The sequence below is a fragment of the Nylanderia fulva genome, unplaced genomic scaffold (genome assembly GCF_048542155.1).
Source record: "Nylanderia fulva isolate GAGA-0341 unplaced genomic scaffold, ASM4854215v1 Scaffold4, whole genome shotgun sequence".
Lineage (NCBI taxonomy): Eukaryota > Metazoa > Arthropoda > Insecta > Hymenoptera > Formicidae > Nylanderia > Nylanderia fulva.
The window spans coordinates 1,162,831-1,185,469 of NW_028190476.1; the positions used below are offsets into that span (position 1 = coordinate 1,162,831).

A 22,639-nucleotide genomic window follows, 5' to 3' on the forward strand; every position below is an offset into this window, starting at 1 on the left:
GTAATTACATAAATACATTTAAATATAAGATACATTTAAATTTAATAATTAATTACAAACTTCGAAATATTTGATTATTTGGTATTTAAATACTGTATTTAAATAAGATTCATACTTAACTACGTATCTCAGATACTTTAAGATACATATCTGCCCAACCTTGTGTATATATATAAATATATATACACGTATATATAAAATCAGTTTATCAAAAACAGTTTGCAAACTATATTATATAATTATACAATTAAATTTATGAATAAGTCATAAAATGTTTTACATAAAATTACATATACGACCATGTTTATGATCATCATATTATTGATCATTATAATTAATTTTACAAAATAAAGTTTGTTACATTAAGAATCAGCAAGATAAAACATTTTAAGCATTTTAATGTATTATTATTTTATCAATAATTATTAATAAGGAATAAGTTTTAAAATGAATAAAATACTGTAAACAGAAGATATAAACAGAGAAAATGATTAAACAAAATGTTCTGATTTGTATACATAAATGTTATAAATAAATTAATGTTACAAAAAAATATTTTTAACTCCTGTAGATATACAATCATTTCTCTACCTTAAAACTTGATGTTTCTTTTAATTCTTTATAGTATATAATATAATATATTAGATTTTATTAATATTTTGAGACGTTAATTATAAATATTTTTGCAGGAATTTTTTGATAAGATGCTTATTTACAATCAATTATTTTTTGCACCATTTTAATATATTTTTAAGATTTTGCAAAAAAAAGTTAAAAGAGTGCGAGTAATAATTAATAAACCATTAAATATTTTGTCATGTTATGCATTTATTTGATACAGTTTTTACAAATATTGCACTCTACGCCGTTTTGATTACTACAGCTTTTCTAACGAATAAAGAGAACCATAGCAATATATGAAAATAAAACAGTCATTGCTTATTTTGTCATTTTAGAACAGTGCTTTATAAATTTTGTTATTTTAATAAAGAATTACAAAGTCAAATAAATTAATAATTTTAATAAAACTAATTTGTATGTATCTATTTATCAAATGTTTAATTTTTCTATTTCAGAAACTTTCTTCTACAGAAACGTTTTAGCCATAAAAAAATTGTAAAACACTGTGTAGATGTCTTAATATAGATCGTTTTAAAATTATTTAATAATTTTGAATTTAATCTTTTAATTTCTGACGAGTTATCGATTTCTCCAAGATTTATTTAATGAGGCATAATTTATTCATTAATTCTATTTGATAATCAGGCTAATGATATGTTGCAAGAATTATATCATAAAATTAGATTGCAAACGCGCAAGAATGTGGTGGCTTCGAGTGCAAATGAGTACGATCTTTAACTTGTGAAGAATACAGAATGCCGGACTAATTACTGACGTGTAGAGTAGTGACCACATTTTTTACAGAACTCCTTATTGCCGTCATCGTCTTCGTTTCCCTTTCCTTTTATCCATTTCTCTCTCAACACGTGAATGGGCTCTACATCACCTGTATAGGGCCTACTAGTGATAGCAGCTATAGTCTCACTTCTAGGAAAACCTACGTTGGCCGAAGCGATGGTCACCGTGTTATCGCCATTATTTTCGACATCGGTACTGACTAATGCACCGTTTACCACTGCGTAACTTGAACCTGCCTGCGACAGTTTCTTCTCACATTCTGCGGAACTATCAGATGCCTCCCAATTGTTATGACCAAGTGATTCATCTATAATATAATAATTATATTGTGGATTCTGCAATGTATTATTTTATTTTTATTTTATTTATAATAATTGATGTACATATGTACCTTTATCAGATTCATTCTTTTTATCGACGTCGGATTCGCACGCTCCAGCGAATTCATCCTCTTTCATTAATGGTAACTCGGAAGGAGAAGCCAAACGTGGACGGCTGCAAACGTATCCCTACAAAACATATATTTAATACCATTTAATTATTCAATATAATTTTATATAAAGTACTCTCATTGTGTAAAAATAAAAATTACCAATTGTGATTTAAGTATACCTGAACAAGATCCATGCGAGAATCCAATGAAAACTGTTTGCCTGACATTAGTATCCCACGAATACGACGGCGCATGGCTAAAATCATAAACATGAAATGATATATCGATCTGTAAATATATGAATGTTAAATATTTTGTCATTATAGAAGGAATGTGCACATTATGAATCTTATTTTTTTAATTCTCTTTAATTAGAGTACATTTAAAATTTGTATTAGCAAACATTTTTATATCTACACACACATATATATACATATTTTAAAATATTTCTAAATAATATAATTACAGCTCATCTCATACAAAATATGAAGTATTTACCTGGACTATCTTTCGCCTCGAGGTTAATTTTCCCAAAAGTCTTCATGCATTCTTCAAATACATCGGCCGTGTCGTATATAGCAGCAAAACTACCGTTCACGATTTTCGGTGACATCGGTGAATTGGCTAACAGTAAGCTTGATCCGAAATTTTCATTCTTCTGTCTCGTGTCTGCAGATCAAAATCAATTTTATATTTTATATTACAAAAAATTGTTTATCAACTCATTTTTATGTGGAGAAAATAACTTTAATTTATCATACATTATTATATATTAGGCAGAGACATAATAGTATAGACACAATAGACAAACAAACATAATAATATATGTATATCTATATTTCATTTTAATGCAAATGTTTTACTCTCAAAAGAATTAGTTCAAATTATTGTTATTATAGGTTTTATCTATTAAGTAGCCTGAAACAATTTGAATCCTGATTTATTATTACCTCCAAGAGGAACTCTGGCTCGTACAGGTGATCCGGAAGTAACACCCAAAATTTCATTCGCGGTATTTCGTATTTCCGCCCAATCCCTTACAATGTCTTGGTTTGTCGTGCTGAAAAAATAAGTTAATTATTTTACTTATAAGTATGCGACGATAAAAACGCACAGATATTAAAATATATAAAAAAAATATAATTAAAAAATATTATTTATTCAAAATCTTACAAGAAATATTTTAATTTTTTAATTTTAATTCTTGAATTATATTAAAAAACATACTTTGTCGAAGTAACTGTAAATCTGATGACGTATTTTCCATGCAAGGCTGCTGGTACGCAATGCAATCGACCACGTGAATTGAGCTTCTTCAGCAAACGTTCAGTCAAAGTATTTTCGCCACGAAGACGAAAGACCACTAGACCGAGATGTCTTGGAGCAGGAATTTCGAAACGGGCATCAGCGAAGACTAAAGCTTCGAACTTTTGTGCTAGTCTCACGCCCTATAAATTTTATTTTTATACTTATATTATATATGTAATTTATCCAAAAAATTAGAACGCTAATTAGCTTCAAAGTAATTTAATCTTTTAAACATATTTATTAGATTTAATTTTTTAATCAAAAATATACATTTATTTTATTTACCTCTCGTATATGTTTCTGCAAACCAGTAATTCCGTAATTCCTGATAACGAACCATAGCTTTAGAGCTCTAAATCTCTTGGAAAGAGGAATCTGCCAGTGCTAAAATTATAATTACGAGTAATTTATGAGTCGCCAGTGAAATAAAAATAAAAATATAAAATGTGTTAATAAACCGACCACAACTGGCAATGTTATTCTTTAGTTATTTATTCAAAATTCAGACAACGTTTCGACCTTAGTTCAGGTCCTTATCAAGTCTACAATCAAAAAGTAATAATTATAAATGTTGATAAATTATTAATAAAAAGCACATTTTTAAAAAATAATAAATGGCGTAAATTAATGTATATAAATTAATTAAATAAATATAAACAACCTCAGTCATCTCCGCTTTGGGAAGTTTGTCTTTTCCTCTTTTTATTACATAATCTAATTTCTTTGGTATCGTATAGATAACGTTTAAGCCTGCTTTTACAATAAATCGCTCGATAGTATTACTCAAATTCTTGATATACGGCATTGGGATACAATTTGAAATATCAAATTTTTTATTTTTGTATTTATCCTCCACATATTAAAATTATAATATTGAAATAAAGAATTAAAAATTTATCTGGAAAATAAAAAATATAAATACAAGAATTTATAACAGATATTGCTTACCATATAATCAATAGCAAGACCTACCAAAAAACAATTTTATATTATTCTACTTTTATTAATAATAACACGATATGTTATTAATATAATTAATATGAGATTTATAAAAAGATAAAAGTATTTAATAATATTAATATTTGCTTAATTTTTATATATATTTAAAAACCGTTATATATATATATATATATATATATATATATATATATATGTATATACATACATCCGTACAAATCAATAATAAAATATAAAATATTTAAAATAAGTGTATAATAATTTATACTTAATCAATTTTCAGTATTAACAGAATTTATATATGTACTTATATAATACCAAATCTCTGACGATTAAATTATCAAAAAAAGTTATTGTATTATAAAATTACCTGAATTTTCATGTTTCAAATACAGCGGATCCACATTAAAAGTTCTGTGCAGCGCCTGGCTGTTCTTAACCCTATGATAAGATTATACATCAATCTTTCCAATTTATTATGCATATTTATTATGTAATATTTATAAATATGAAATGTGCTTTTGTTAGCTTGCTTGTTAATATGCTTTATTCACGTTTCCTGAAATATATTTTATTCAGTCACTTGCAAAATCTGCGTACCATTTACGTCGTAATATTCATTATTATAATATAATATAGATTCTGATTTCCATATATTTTTTTACGCATTTGCTAGATATCTTATAATTTAATATAATTATTTTATAATTGTTTGCAATCATGTTTTATATTTTGCAAATATAATTATCGCTGTACTAGAATAAAATAAATTTTTTAAATAATTTTTACTATTTAAAAGAAAGAGAGAGAGAGAGAGAGAGAGAAAGAGAGAAAGAGAGAGAAAAAGAGAGAGAGAGAACTCTGCGTAAATATAAAAGAGACTATATTCTAATATTCTAATAAATATGTCGCAATACAATATGATAAAAATATTAAATCGTGAATTGAAAGCTATCGGCTTTAAACGCAATTCAAATAATATTTCGAAAGATTGTGAACTGCGTTCGATCGTTAGAGCCTCGACAGGAAATTGCGGAAGGAAAAGAAAAAGATGACCTCCGCAATTCAACTAATAAAACGAAAATGGAAAAATGATAGATAATCTCTCAAAGCACGTGACGTATTTTTTTTTTAATTAATCACGTGCAATCAATTAATATTAGTAGTATATATGAGGAAAATTGAAAGTTTTGACATATTGTAATAATTTTCTTTATAAATTATAGATAATATTTAATTATTTAAAAATCAAATTTATTATGCAAATATTCAGACTATTACTACTAAATCAATAAAGAAAGTTATTTTATTCTCGTAAAATATTTTCATAATTTATAAAAAAACTAAATTTATTAATATTGCTCATACCACATAGCTGTGCAATCAAAATGGACCATGAGCCACTTGCTTGGATTGAAGGCAATGGAATCGGTGAATTCCACACCTTGAAGCCAACCGCGAAATTCAGGGCACACAAAAGCGCTACCCGCGTAGGCTGCGTCGACGTGTAACCATAAGCCATTTTGTTCACCTATAATAATAGCATATAAAATATTTAAAAATTATTATAAAATATTTTCTTAAAATATTTGTACAAAAAATTGATAGTAATAAATATAACAGATACTTTACGTAAATTTAATACTCACATATTGGCCCGATTTCTTTCAGATTGTCGAAAGCACATGCACCAGTCGTGCCTAAAGTTGCGCATACCTATATATGCAAAGTCATTTTATGTATATACATACATCATGTATAAAAAAAGATGTTTTTTTTAATAATTAAGTAGAATAATGAGTTATTTATTTTTTATATCATAAGTCTAATTTATTCTTAAAATAATATGTATGTACAGAAATACGATCATACATGTAATACAGGTAATATTAATTAAAAAGAAAAGTTTAATATTTTTTTATAAAAGTTATATACATATATGCTAACACACGATATAATATATACCGTATGTTAGCATATATGTAAAGAACTTTTATAAAATGAATTATATATGAATACATTATGTAATATAACTATAAAATATATAATACAAGTAACCTACAATTTCATTTCAGTTTATTTCTCTTATTAATTTTAATCATACTATTTTTTTCTCTTTTTCCATGACAGAATCTAGTTAATTCTAACCGATATTAAAGAAACTCACTGTTGATCACATATCTCTTGTCGTCATGAAAAAGTAATGAGTGACAAAATAAACCCCAGAAAAAGATTATTTTATTGTGAAAAGTCTCGATTATAAGTATTTTATTTTTATTACGGACAAACTTGCAAGACTCAAATCGGACTAGGGGAGCTCCTGTGGGACTAACTAGCGCAACGTCTACTGTGGGACTAACTAGAGCTGGCTTGACTCACTGAACCCGCGCTCGTCTGTTGTAAGGGATATATCTATAATTGGCGGACTGGCCGCTCTATAGATATACTTGTACTACTAGCTTGTAAAAGCTTGCGCTCGCGACGCAACATTACAAACCGCGGATTCACGATGTTCCTGTGCTATTATTAGAATCTGCGATGTTACAATCTACTATGATCGTTATAATAAAATTTTAATAAGAAAGTTACAAAATAAAATAAATATTGAAAAACTTAATATTAAATAAATATTAAAAAATATTAAAACTTATGAAAAAAAATATGCAGTAGAATTATTATCCGGAAAATAAAATAAAATTAGAAAACAATAAATATTTTAATCGAAAATAAAAAAGAGGAAAAAAGAAAAAGAGAAGATAAAAATTATCTAACATAAGAATAAAAATAAATTATTTAATTCATTGACTCATTCATATTATTGTATGCATCAAAATCTCAATAATTTAAAAATTATGAGTAAGATTAAATTATATATTCGACTTATTCAAGAATGATTAATAAGTGGTACTAAACATATTTAATAAATTGTTTGGATTCAAATGCGTTAAACATATACGTATATCTTATATATATTATATTCGCAAAATATTAGCCACAAAAAATTATATTTAGTACAAATAAAACGTTAGTAGAAACTTACAAAGAAAGGAAGCAATCCGTCAGCTCGATCACGTGTTAATGCTTCGAGTAAAGCTTCTCCTCTCATGCTGAATTCACTATCGGATTCGATATATCGCATTCGAACCAGTCCTATAAGTCCAGCTTTTTCCACACTCGAATGTGCCTATCCAACAAGTTACAATAAAAATGCGAAAGAAATTAATAACAAATTAAAAATGTTTATATTATTCCATCTTTTGTTTAAAAAATACTTTTATTCCGCGTAAACTCTAATAACTTTTCTCATAAAACAGATTTTAAAGTTATTCTACTGTTATTCATAAAAGCTTGAATATAATATTTTTAATGTAACATTTTAAAAAATATTAATAACTAATTTTAGAATATAAAAACATTTATTGCAAATAAAAGAGCTGTTAAACGCTTTTTATTTATTTCATATGTTTATCAAAGAACGAAATGTTTTAATATTCGAAAAGAAACTTATTTCAATACAAATGGTACACATCTATTCATGTAATGTATCTAAGTGCAGTTTTAAAAAAATTCTCAAAGGAACGCCTTGCTATTTTTAATCATCGCAATATGAAATATTTTCACTGCTATTAAGGTTAATTATTTCTCTTTTCGTTACTTTCACGTGATTGTTCCCAGCTGTCGCATACGTCTAAATAAAATGTCAAAAGAAAAATGTGTGTTCTCTTACTTTGTCTTTCAGAGATACGTTTCTAAATTTCTTGTACTTAATTAAAACCTGCGACTACAGACCTGATCCGAACAGTAAGCAACCAGTCGCGAGTTGATCTCCGTCGCTAAAAGATCAGGATCATTCTCCTGCACGTTCCTGATAGCTCTGGTTCTGGCTGCAAGTAAACACACTAGCGTGGCTTCTGAGGCCGTCGTTTGAATAACACCGCCACCAGAACCGCCAGGTCGATGCAGAAAATCTTCAGTCAGCCCGATCATTTTGCCTAACCAATTCATGACGATCGTTTCTAATTCGGTACATGCCGGACTGGAAGCCTACATAAACAATCTCATTAAATTTAAATTGTACGCTGAAAAAAAATTGTTAACTTGACAAAACCTTTCAACTAAATATTATTTTGTTAATTAAATCCATTAAAATATTTAAATTAAATATAACATATTAAATTTGACAAAACGTATATTTGACTTACTACTAATATATCTTGATTTAACAAAATAGTAATTTAGTTGAAAGGTTTAGTCAAGTTAACAAATTTATTTTTCAGTGTATCGAGGAGATTAATTTTTTCAAGACATGTAGATATAAATTATTCTGTAATTATTCTTCTATATATTATTAATTTGCATGCGCTATTACTCCTCCATATTATTAATTAAAAATTAAAACACCTTTATGTACAATATATAACATAAGCTTTTAAGAAATTATACAAATGACAAACTATATGTTTTAAATCTTGTATTTTGTTAAACGTTTTACATATATATTGTAAATTTTTAAAAATCTTTATTATTTTAGATTCTAGACAAAAAAATTTTTTTTTAATATTTAAAGAATGTGTTAATTTTAATTTATTTATAAGAATTTGATTACGAGTATCGTCGACTACATTTGTAGAATAACGAAAATGTGATTAAATATTAAATATTCTACAAAAAACAAATATACGAAATTGTGCTTACCCACGTGAAACCTAGACAGTTTATTGCGTCGGCCAACATGTCGCCCAATAAACTGGCAGGTGAATTCAAAGCGGGAAAGTAAGCATGCATGTGCGGACTCTGCCAATGCGTCACGCCCGGCATAATACATCTCTCAATATCAGTGAATATGTCCTCCCAAGACTCGCCATCTACTGGAGCCGACGATGGTAAGACATTTCTTAAATATCCCGGCGAAACTGCTGGATAAACGCGTCGCGAACGGATATTTTCCAGATAATCAGCGATGTAATCCACCATTTCCTTTCCTATAAAATTTTTAAATATTTACAATTTTCCCAAATAAGATAATACTGCAGCGAGATTTATTCTCTTGTAAATTATATGTCTTAGTTTATACATTGCAATCTTTTTTGCATACTTTCGAAAAATGACAAGTTTAAAAAATTTGTTACTATATTTTATAGTTGAGTTTAATAAAAAATAATAAAATCAAATTAGCTATGATGATAATAATTGTATATTAAATTTTGCCATGCAACAATTTGTAATAATTATAAAATAGTAAAGTAATTATGCAAAAACTATGTCCTTTTTTTCATTCTTTTACTCCAGCATTGTAATTTTTAATTTAATATTGCCATTCATCGCAAATTTTCTAAAGCGATAAATACGAACATACATAGAATTTAAAATTATAGTAAGCATTGTAAATAAACTTGTAAAAATTGAGTTTACAAATCTTCTTCGCTTAAAACTTAACGTATTTGTCATTATCCCGCAACTAAATGCAATCGAACAGAAACAAAAGATAGTTTGAGGTGTCAAGAAGCTGTTCAATGCCGAAGAAAAGACAAGATTTTTCCAAGGTGATTTTATTTCGCACAATTCCTCATTGAAAAACGTATTTGGAAAACGTAATTGTGTTCTATCTGATATATAGATATATGGCGTCTTAAACAAGAGCTGTATTACTGAAATGCACTCTGTGATAAATGAGAACAAGTTTCAAAATAGTTTTTTAAAGTTATTTTCTCTATTTATCTATATACTTTAATTTATGTTTATTAATTTAGTTTAGCCAGGCATTTTTTATAAGCATTTAAAAAAACAATTTATTGTATTCATTGTTATTGTTAACAATTATCGATAATCGGATAATTCTATATTATAGTGTAAAGTGTACTATATTGTCAAATCTAATTTACCGGGACCGATGAAACAATACTATTGACCGAGATTGAAATCGCAGGAGAAAAACGAGTCCAAGCCTCGCCTAGTTCCGAAGCAGAAGATTTAGATTGTCACGATGTTCTATTGGAAACAATATCGTAGCTATAAAGTCTTTACCAATTCTACTGGTAATCTCTATTTATTGATGCTGTTTCAATGTCGTGTAATCATTGCTTTGAAATAGCTTGATTTATTCATCGCAGCAGATTCTATCACGTGACTTTGATTCTGATTTACACTGCTTTTGTAATCAAATCTTTTTAACATTTTTGTAAAATATCATACATATTACTTTAATTTTTATCTCTCTCAGTATTAAATTTTATACATTTAAATGTCATTTTATACAAATCACTGATAGATAAATTCGCGCATAATGATAATCTCACTTTTTATTATTTTCAATCTTATATTTATGCATGTATATTTGCTTACCATGTCTGCGGTACTCTTCCAAATTCATTCTATCTGTAACAGATAATATAAAACATTTATCTATTCTGTAAAAACGCTTTATTATAATCTCTATAAGCTATATCTAGCACTGTAGAGCAAAAAAAGAGAGCGAAGATCGATAAAAAGAAAGAACTAAAAAGATTCAGAATTATTAAAAAATCCTAGGCTTGTATATTGTATTATGAATATGATAATATTGTATTAAAAAATTAATTTTTTGGTTTATAGAAAACGCTATAAAACCTTTTTGTTGCAATCGATTGACAATAGTAATCGAGAGAATGCGCAAACAAAGGACTTTGTCCCTCAGAAAGAATTGCAAGTGCTAAATGTCATAAGCAATATTTTATTGAAAAAATAGTAACCAAAGATATAATGACATACATAACAAAAAAGATTTTATAATAAACACATAATTATAATAATAATAATTTATATCAAAATTATATAATTTTATGTGATTTTTTAAAAATCATTTCTTTAATTTGCAATTGATTTATTAATCGTACCTTATCGATAGCATGTGATGATTCCTTATTAACTCAGATCATGAAAATCATTGCGCACTGATCTATGCCCGTCGCATGCTCTTCAACTTGGAGCTGATAAAGAAATTAATCGAAACTTGCAGAAATAAAAAAAAATTTAGTGACAAGATTTTTTTACACGAACATCATCGACACGCGATTACAAGAGAACGAACGTTGTTGACATAGCACACGAAAATTCGGGACGCGAGTCTGCAAGTTAATTTCTACGGATTCATCATCGATCGCGCTAGCGTCACATGACTGTCGAGCTTCTTAGAATTTCATCACGGCTTACAATTTATTAGTCGTCATCAGGTATTTGTCAATGCAACAGTGACGCATTTAATCTTCAAATCATAGATTTTAGTTGAAATTCAATATTCATCCTATATACCTTCAATTATTCGCTCAAAACGAGTATATCTACTTGCTTATTTTCTCACTCTAACTCTCTTTGCAATGCTTATTTCAGAAAGAAAAACTAAATTCATGTAAAATTTTAATATTCCGTCTATGTACATGTATATTCATCCAATTTATCGTTTAACTTTTTAAATATTTAAATATAATTTGAATTGAGAACACAACTGAACAAACAGATTGAGAACATAAAATAAGGATAAGTTCCGTGATAAATTAATCGTAATCTAATAAGTAATCTACCTATATTTTAAATAGTATATAATCGCGTAACATTATAAGCTCTCTCTTCTCACGACGCGCTTGTATTCGCGCGAATTGGCCGATCCTTTTTAATTAATTTTTCATTAAATATTACGAAAATAGTAAAATAGTACTTTCTTACTCGGTTTAACTCAGTTTACCTGCGCGCAATAAATGGAATAATTATTACCTGACATCCTGTATTACATATATATTTATGGCAATATAAGGAACTTCGTGAGATTTTATCAATTATACATATATTGATAAGCTCATACACACACATAGACATACACAAATCTTCTTAACGGTTCATTTATAATTAAATAAGTTATTAACTCATCTTGTGTGATGCGAAAAACAAATTAATTATTTTATACTTATTTTTCTAAAAAAAAAAAAATTATTGCAATCATCTAAGTAGCAGGATTTAATAGAATTGCCGTGAAAATATTATATTAATTTTCATGTTATTGCAATGTGTATTACAAATTATTTACAATGTAAATATTACGTCAAAATCCATGTTATTACATTATTTACATTTTGTTGTATAATTTTATAAAGCTTTACTCGCGCAAAATATAAAATATTTCAGATTTATGGTATAAATTATTTTTTTATTTTCTTTATCAATTATAAAATTAAAGAAATTAAAAAACTGTATTTTAAATGCATTTTAAGATCAGAAACATAATTAACTCTTAAAAAATAAAAAACAAGAATTCAAGCTTTTTTTCGTTTTTTGTCCAAAATTATAATTAGTATTTATTATTCTCACATTCTCTCTCTCTCTCTCTTTCTCTCTCTCTCTCTCTCTCTCTCTCTTTCTCTCTTTCACATATACAAACATACACACATAAAAGAATCCACACATAAAAAGATTATATTATCTATATATATGTATAATTGGAAATATCATCTATTCTATTTATATCTAACATATTTCTATTTATATCTAACATTCTATTTATATCTAACATATTCTTATGTATTTACCATCATATAGTGACATAATTTTAATAACATTAACACAATACAATGATTTGTGAAAAATATTTGAAAATTATTTTTAATTATTGTTAATTACTTTTTTTACAGTAAAAATCAAAGCAAATAATAATTTAATAATTTTGAATTTATATTTAAAAACAGCAGCAATAAAACAATGCAAACAATTATATATATACTAGTTTAAATTTTTAATTGAGTTTGAATCTCTTAGAAAAATTGTAACAATAGTTAACAAATAAAACTTTAACTTTTCTAATGATTATTATAAACTTCTTTCATTTAATAGATGCAATAAGAAATTCGATATTGAGCAACGTCCGGTATGCATTTTCTCTTCTATTAAAATAAGATAAACACAAAAGATTTGCATACAGAGAATTAATCTACTTGATTTAGCGATTCAAAATAATAAATTTTAATTTTTAAACAGACATTTTTTAATGATATTATATTACTAGTATTATTTTACTTTCCATTTTCTATTGTCGATTTTTTCATTATTATAACGAATTATTAATGATGCTTAGAGTATATTTTCAAGAAAAAAATAAATATAAATATTATATCATACAACTTGGAACCTAAATTATAGAATAAATCAAATAATTTTTAACGACCCAACTAGCATAAAATATATCTTTATTGTTGGATAGACATCAAAATAAAATTAATGACGACGTTTTAACCCTTGTTTTGACATAATGATATGTGTGCTGACAGTTTACCATCTTGTCGAAAGATATTGACACAATTAATTTATATGTGCTTTAATATGTTTTAAATTTTAAAAAGGTTAAATGTTATTTTATTTTAATTTGTCAGTCTTGATAAGGACCCAAAACAAGGGTCGAAACGTCGTCATTAATTTTATTTTGATGTTTATCCAACAATAAAGATATATTTTATGCCAGTTGGATCGTTAAAAATTATTTGATTTATTTTATTAATCACTGGCGGGAAGGAAAAAAAAAGGAATTACTACTTATTATTTAAATTATAAAATTTCTCATGTTTCCCGTTTTCTTCTTGTTCAAAAGTAACTTATCATGATTCAGATTAATATTGTCCAGATTCTTCGCTTATTAAATGCGCCGAACAAATTTCGTAAGCTGAGAAAGTGATCTTCTAACCACGGGCAGACTGAGATCATGTCTTTGACGAGAAGATCCGTCTTGTAGAGATAGAAAGAATTGCGAGACGAGTGTAGAATGGAAAATCGAACCGATCGCAGGCAACAACGAGGATCTGAAGCCAGAATGACGCCCGGCGATATTAAAAGCTCGTCCTTCCTCTGTTTCCGCTTCCGACTTTTGTAATTTCCCGTAGCTTTCACCATCGTAGCGCGGTTTGCCGAGAGATTTATCCGCGACGCCGTCGACCGCCTGCGGATTTTCTTCCAGTGATTCGCGATTCAACGAGGAAAATGCCAGTAAGTGCCAGCGATACCATCAAATCGCTTTGACGATTATCGAGTAATTTAATGTCATATCAAATTTCTCGAATATACGCATAAACGAATCAGTTATCTTTGTATTTGCATTCAACCTTTAACATTTAATTAAAAAAATATATTTTTAACAAATTATAGAAAATAGAAATAAATTTTAAATAATGTGTACAAAGTATAGAGAATATATGTGTGTGAGGGGAAGCATGTAATAACAAATATAATTATCAAGACTATTAGCAAAAATAAACTAAGCATAAATTAAATTAATACATGCACTTTATTTTATTCATTGTTAGAAAAATTTATTTTTAAAAGTTTAACATTTGGAATTTTTCTGTGTTTTAATTAGCTAATGAAACAGATAATAAAACAAATTAAGTATTAAAAAGGTATAATGTTTTAAATTTGAATGATAACGCAATATTTCGCCGAACAAATTTCAATATTAAATATTTAATTATACGGATAAAGTATTTTTTTTTACTCAGCGATTAATATGTCGAAATAATTTCTCGAATTTCTCAACTATCCAATGTTGCATCTATAGTATATCATTGTAAATTTAGACATATATTTTTATAAGTCGCATGGATTGGGATTCTTGTTTAACGACTACATAAACAAATTTAACAATTGCTGTGTATACATTTTACTTAAAGCTTTTTGCAGAGATGAATATATTATAATAAAGAAACAACTTGTACTTTATAGATAAACTTTTGTTTTCCACGTGCACACACAATTCGTGATAGTTCATAAATTCTGTAAATAAATAACTCCAGAAATAAACTTGGAAACAAATAATTCTTAATTATTATTCACACGTCTTAACTTATACTGTCTTTTAGCACATGTCTTTGCTGCTGTTAGATTTGTTCGAATAATTTTGGTGTTTGAGTCGTTTCTATTATAATTTTATTTTTATAATTACAATAAATAATTACATATTTGAATTATTTGTAATACATATGTCAGCAATTCCATTTAATAAAAAAATTATTCACTTAAAATAATATAAAAAGGCATATAAGGGCTAACGCAGATGGAACCCGTGATTGAAAATTAAAAGAAGGAAGAAAAACACTTGCTCTTCGATAAAATGCTTATTGACGTTTGGGCACCAATTCGGGCCTTCTTCAGAATCATCTATAAAATACAAAATAAAAGAAAAAAATTTTCATGAAGAACAAGTGTTTTTCTTCCTTCTTTTAATTTTCAATCACGAGTTCCATCTGCGTTAGCCCTTATATGCCTTTTTATATTATTTTAAGTGATTAATTTTTTTATTACAAGGGCTCATTTTTTATTTATTATTGTTTTGTCTATTTAATAAGTTATAAGAACAGTTTTGCTCGCGAATCTTTGAACGCTTATGACCTTTTAATAAAATATTTTTGGACATAAATTAATAATAATATGTGTCAATTATTTGCAAGTCTATTTTTTAAACTAATTCACATAATAAAAATTCTACTGCACATAAAGATTTGTTTTTGTACATAAACTCTCTTCATCTACGACCTCTTTGAATATTGTACAAATTTGGTCCCGATTATTTTACGGATATCTTGTATAAATTTTTTTCACAGAATTTATAACGTAAATTCTCTTTATTTGAAGTGTCAATTATTTGCAAGTCTATTTCTTAAACTAATTCACATTCAATAAAAATTCTACTGCACATAAAGATTTGTTTTTAAGATAACTTGCATTCATTTAGATAGCACACAAAACTAGCCTATTCTTTACCGTGCATTAATTTAATTTGTTAATGATCAACTGACCTGATTGAAAGTCCCGCGTTGATTATTCGTTAACGAATTGAGCTAGGAATGTGACGAAGTAGGAACTATCGTCGTGGTCACTTGTCAGATGCCTCTCTTCTCCGTCCTCGAGCAGAAAATATCCGCGACGGAAGCGAATCGGCGGAATGCGTGTCGCTCAACAAGTGGCTGCTTTTATACAGCCGCGCGCTCCGCGTACGATTCCTCTGATAGCGCAAGCGTAACGAGAAAGCCAGAAACGGAGGAATCCTGCCATCTATTACTTAGTATTCTCTTAAACTTAATATATTGCACCGAGAGATTCTTACTCGGCAATAAACATAAGAGTTTGCACAATCGTAAAGAAGTTCCAACTATCTTATATATAAAATCGCTCAGCTTCTTTATATGTAACATTTCAGAAAGAATATATTCCTATATATATATATATATATATATATATATACGAATATTAAAAATCTTGTACTAATTTTTAAAATTATGTACATTCGAAAGTATAAAGAAAAATTTAATCTATAATGATTCACTACTTTAAATCATAAATTAATTGTACCTTGTATAATATATTATATTATACAATAGAATAATAATTACTATGTATAAAGTTACAAAATTATTTCCTATACTTTTGTATTACATGATATACAAAAATTTAATTTACAAGATAATCAACGCATATATTAATAAAATTATATCTATTTCATTTTTATACTCGTTAATATAGATTTAATTTCACAATAAATGATAAAATAACAGAATTGAATATTTTCACATTTTATTTTTTTATTTTTTAGATTCCTTAAATTCATCAATTATAATGACATTTAGAATTGTAAATTGGCAAATGGAAAAATGTAGAATACATGACACAACTTTTCAATTTAAAATTATATTAATACTTTTTTACGCATAAGTATAATGCTACAATTTTATTTTTGATAAGCAATGCTGTTTTTATATCGCAGCATATCATTTCACGCTTTAAAGATAAAAATATACATGCTCTTTTCCTAAAGAAACTATTAATGATATTTCATATTTTAAAACGTTGATTTTTTTTACATAAAACTTTTACATTAATGCATAAAACATTTTTCAGAATAATATTCTCATATTTACTTTTATTTTTTTTTAAATATAAGATAATCGAAATAAAATTTTATACTTTTACTTTGAATTCTTCTCTCTCTCTCTCTCTCTTTATGCTTAGTATGCTTTTTATGCTTTCTAATCAAAAATTATATTTTTTTGACAACTCGAAAAATTAATTTGTTACGAAATTATTATATCGTAATGCACATGTAAATTTATTATTTGCTCTGTATAAAATATCTACACATTTGATACATAATGAACATAATAATGACAAAGTAATAATCTTTCAATCATTTTATTTTGACAAGCGCACTTTTTTCTGTAGATTATGCGCGCCAGTGTACTTAGAATATCGATCAATAAGACCTCATGATGTAAATGAAGCCCCCGAGTTCCCAAACTGAAGTGTAGCATGATAAAGGTTAAAGTAGTTAAGGTTTCACTACAGAGATTGCACCGTCAACAGATCAGCTTCCAAAACGCAAGATAAAACTAAAAGAAAAAAGATGTAGTTTGTCATCATTATAAATGTAAATTATATAAAATTTTGTGTATTGTGTTAAAGAATAATTGTTGCAACAAAAAGTATGAGGAAAATATTTGTTTTCTTAAACAACGCTTTACTGCAATATATGCTTTTCTTTGGCATCATTTTGACAAATTAACAAGTAATTTAAGATCAACTTTACTCACAAATGTAAGCAATCGAATGTAATCGAATCGTTAATAATTATAATCGAGCACAATATTTGATATTGCGCGTAATAAGATCAAACTTATCGGACAGCACAATCAAATCAAATGACGTTCCAAATATGTAAAATGATAAGCACACCCACCAAAATATGAAAGGTCGAATTTTAGCATTTGATCTGTTTTGTCATTGTGTAAAATAATATTATTTGTACATTGATATTTTTATTTTTCAATAAAAACAAGGCAGAACAAAATAATGTACAATTGGAAAAATAGAATTATATTAATAATTACTTTACACACAGAACAAGTAAAATTTTATATTAACTTTTTGTAACGCAACGTCTTAAGAATAAAGAGCAAAATAAGGGTTCTCTTCAAGCAGGTACAAGTAAGCACAGCGATACTACATTTAATGTACTATGATATAATCTAAGTACAATATATATTATACGTAATATAATAATAAGTTTTACATACAATGTTAGAATCATTCCTATAGTAAAATTTTTAATAATTTTATTAATAATTTCAATCATAATCATTTTTGTGATATATAATATATAATTAAAAATTATAATATACTCAATAACACATTTTTTTAATAAAAATGATACATTATGTAGATTAATTTTAAAAGGACACTTAGTCTCGAAAACATACAGTATAAATTGCAAATTAAAAAATATTAAGAAAAAGATATCTATAATACAATTTACAATAATTTAATTATTTTAAAAAGTAATTTAAAATTATTAATACATATTTTTGTGCACAATATTATAATGATAATATTAAATATAATAAAATCAACAATTTACGTTTTAAAGTCGGTAACATAGTATGTAGAAACACGACGGAAGATAATCGTGCTATTACCTTCTTTTCATCGAGTATATACCAGGATCTTTCGTTCTTTGCTTGTCGATGGCGCGTCAGTTACAAAAGGTTCTCTTTCCTAGAAATTAAAGTATCTTGTTGATAAAAATCTTATAAATTTTAAAAAATATTTTATTTTAAAAATAAATGTCATTTGCAAACACTATTATTAACACTAATATTATACATAAAATATTATACATAAAAATTTCAAACCATTATTTTCTTACATTTAATTACATTAATTAATTTACATTTATAAAGCAATTTAAAATTTGTTGATATACATAGTTATAATAAGTTTTATCAGAAAATTTTCTCTTTCTCTCCAAAGTCTGTGCCACATTATTCTTATGTATAATGATAAATAATATAGTAATAAGAATAATTCTATATTGAATCATTCTTTGATATAAATAATATTTTGTATTAATCCTTATTTAATAATTATTACTTACGTACATATATATAAGATTCACAATTGAATGCAGTAAAAGTTTGCGTTATTCGAGATAAAGATATATTGATATTTTATTCCTCTTTTTCTTTTAGATTTTGAAGAAATATAAAATTATAAATTGCATCGAAAAATTCATGTATATACATACGAATTATATTTATTTCTGGAGAGAAAAATGTATATTTTATTAACATATAAGATAATACAAAGAATTATATTTTGTATGCATACCTTGAATTTATGATAATTTTATACTTCAAGATAATATGAATGAAAGCGCAGTAGTAGTTGCAATAAGGGTACATCCTGATCATACACGTCTCAACTTGACGAAGAATGAAGTGCGATGTACATAGTACAAGGCGTTAGAGGATTTACATATTTATATACAGACTTATTACTCTTCTCTCTCCAGAAGCGAGAGCATACAACAGCCGTAGCAAGCATTACGAGCGGGTGCGATGTACCGTTGGATCGCCGTGGGCGTCGCAGTTCTTCTCTTTCTCTGCTCTTCAAGCCACCAGTTTCTTCCCATCTCTCTTTCTCTCTCATGTGTCCCGTTCGAAACATAATTCTCGGATTCGAAGAACGTCAGCGATGATCTTTGATCATGTCCAAAATTACAGGGCGCGCAGTGTTGGATGAGCATTTCGATTAGGGTTGCAACCGTAATTAGGATAGCAAATGTGTATCGAAATTTTTACTTCCTTTTGATTTCCAAATACCAATGTTATATAAAACATGAAATATAAATTTAAGATAGGACTTTTACGCTCAATCAATGCAAGAAATAATAAAACATTAAAATACCGAAAGATTCTTCAAGTTAATGTATACCATATTTTGCTTATAGACGAATATTGTCGAAAGGATCAAAAGTGATATACAACAAATATTTAAACGAAAGTTTTACAGTGTTTGAGAAAAATTCTACAAAATCCCATGCAGTTACACTTTTTTAGAATGTAATCTTTTTGCATTGAATTCTAATGAGACAATTTTGCTTGTAATTTCTTAGACAAATTATTCAGTAAAAATCGAATAAAATCCGTTATATTTTTATTTACTATATTTCAATCCTTTTATGACGAGAAATGGTAAAGTTTTAATTAAAATAGTTTATTAATCCTAAATTAGTAACATAGGAACGAACATAGTAACAAAATCTGTAAGATGTAATGCAACTCTCTCATCTATTATTGATAATCTCTTATTTATTATTGAAAGTAAAAACTTAAAAAATTTCATGTCACAATGCAAAAAACATTTATTATAAGAAGAACATATAACTTTAAGTTGCAGAAAAAAGTGGTGCAACACACACACACACACACACAAAAGAAACGTTCTATTTAAATTTAATTTTATTACTTATATGTACAGACTGACTATTACATATATACGTCAAACAATTGAAATATCTATAGAATGAAGAATCCTCAATGAAGTGATTGAAACCAGAAAAAAGAAACGCATGAAATTTAAATAGCAGATTATATTATACGCGTAGAGACGAACGGTTCGCGGTGAACGGACCAGCCAACAAATGACCGACCGTGAACTTCACAGAGGATGACGTACGCAAAAATGTATGGTCAGTGATATAGTTTCTTCCAAAAACTGCGATTACTCCTTTTTTCCAAGTATTACTTCGAACTTGAAATATGTCAATATCATGACCTAAGAATCTAAAATCTGACACGTAACAGCAGACATTATTGAGATTTAAGATAGAATTACGGAATTTAATAAGAAAATATTGTATGGAGATTCTAAAAATCATACTTTAGAAGCTATATGAATTTCTAGAAATCATAGATAAGTAGATAAAAAATTATTGATTTGTATTTTTATTGTTTTAGATAAAAAATATTAACGTGTATCGATTAAATTTAGATGAGTTTATGTCTGAATAATAAATCTTAATTTTTTATTAATGTACTGCTACGATAATTCTTATTGCTCTAAATGAAGCTATCATTGATATTAATTAATATATACAGTTCGATTTATTTGATGATGTTTACAAATTTTGCCGAATTAATATTAGAAATTTACAAAACTGTCAAAAATTGACATATATTGGAATTAACATCACTTTAAGAACGTGCAGGAATGTCTAAAGTAAAATGATAGAAAAAGCAAAATAATTATAAAGATATACTAATGATAGATCGTAAATGATCGACTGTGAATTTTAAAGTCGACAATATCGAAGTTCTTAAATAGCGATTAAGCAAAGCCGTCTGAAGTTTCGATATCCGAAATACACGGCTTTACTAACTTTTATCACAATCAACCGTTAGACACATCTTTTTACGATTACATTAAAACGATGTAGAGCGTTAAATACATAGAAAAGACTATCTTTTTAGGAATGCTGATGCCATTCAGAAGACTGGAACTAAATGAACAAAATTCTAAAACAATTTTTTTTATTTTTAAAAATAACCCGTCGTTATCCATTAATCCATTACGGTCCATTACGATCTGAAAAAAAATATTTATATTATATTTATAAGTATACACATAAAATATTTACTTATGCTATATTTTTTTATCAAATCAGAAAAGAATTTTTAGATTGATTTAATAGTTATTATAACTACAAAACTTTAAAAGTATCATATGATGTGAAAGAGTTTATAATAGTTGAATGTAACAAAGTAATTATATACACACATACATATAATCCTAACTATAAGTTTATTAAAATTGTAAAATGTAACACTATACTTATAGACTGTTAGACGATTATAACCATGAATTAGGACATAGTAACATTAAATTATAACATAATATAATAATAAATTGTATTTCAAAAAATTTTTAAATATATTCACAAGATTTTATAAGAAATTAAAAAATATCTTATTCTACATTTTTATTTCAAACTATATTTGGAATTAAAAATTGTATGCTAGGAAGTAGTCAAACAAAGCTTCAATGCTGCTAACATCTGAATCATTATCTCGGCGAAGAGAAATAAACAGATTGTTATTGCTCGGGCCGGTTTACAGCGGCGCTCTACAGCGGCGCGATATTATCATAAAATACCGCTTCCCGAGCTATCGGTCACGGTATCCCACGGAAAATTAAAAAACGAGCTCCCCGTACGCGCGCGATAGCCACGAATTACGACTGTCCGTGAACCCCGAGGATGATTTCACCTCGGTGGGGATGCTGTACCGCTATGTGTTACATCGTCGATCTCCACCCCGCGTTCCCCCTTGTAGCACTCGTGCCCCCTCTTCTCATCACAATTTTCGCAGTCGGGGGCACAACGGTTACGTTTTACCGTTGCGAGCCGCTCGTTCGCTCGCGCGCGGTATCCGTGCTGCGGTTGCGGCTCGACTCGGCGTCCGGTATCTTCGCTCTCCAGCACGCCTACTCGCGCGAAAAGCGCGCCTGATTCAGCAATAGTATAGCTCCCGCGCAGCATCAGCAAGTTTAACTTAGGTCCAGATCAATCCAGGAAAATCAGCACGAAAGAAAGTCAATTGTTACATTTTTTTTATTCCATTTTTTATGGAAAAATTGTTTAAGTGACGTTTCTTATGGATATCTGCTATTCGTCTGCTCACATAG

At 27.4% G+C, this 22,639-nt stretch overlaps 1 protein-coding gene across 2 annotated transcripts; it reads right to left on the reverse strand.

The window, feature by feature from the left end:
* Positions 1–808: 808 nt before the first annotated feature.
* Positions 809–16,077, reverse strand: Hdc (histidine decarboxylase). 2 transcript variants are annotated; one of them, XM_029320944.2, is made up of 16 exons: positions 15,922–16,077; positions 10,460–10,492; positions 8,813–9,099; positions 7,907–8,161; positions 7,158–7,301; positions 5,767–5,833; positions 5,486–5,648; positions 4,488–4,558; positions 4,109–4,128; positions 3,446–3,544; positions 3,080–3,300; positions 2,803–2,912; positions 2,351–2,521; positions 2,032–2,108; positions 1,811–1,928; positions 809–1,726 (listed from the first exon to the last, which is right to left on the reverse strand). In XM_029320944.2, the coding sequence occupies exons 2-16, from the start codon at positions 10,485–10,487 to the stop codon at positions 1,389–1,391; spliced, it is 2,169 nt and encodes a 722-aa protein (XP_029176777.2). In that variant the 5' UTR covers positions 10,488–10,492; positions 15,922–16,077; the 3' UTR covers positions 809–1,388. The 2 variants fall into 2 exon arrangements, with proteins under 2 accessions (XP_029176777.2, XP_085342091.1); XM_085485965.1 differs by lacking the exon at positions 15,922–16,077 and adding an exon at positions 10,990–11,216.
* Positions 16,078–22,639: the final 6,562 nt, after the last annotated feature.

What these genes read in the sequence shown, in the direction of transcription:
- Hdc (XM_029320944.2), bottom strand. Translation starts at nt 10,487, where the DNA reads ATGAATTTGGAAGAGTACCGCAGACATG. An exon ending in TTTGATTGCACAGCTATGTG is followed by an intron (nt 4,559 to 5,485) that starts GTATGAGCAATA and finishes ATCTTATCATAG; the next exon opens with GGTTAAGAACAGCCAGGCGC. An exon ending in AAAGAATGAATCTGATAAAG is followed by an intron (nt 1,727 to 1,810) that starts GTACATATGTAC and finishes ATTATATTATAG; the next exon opens with ATGAATCACTTGGTCATAAC.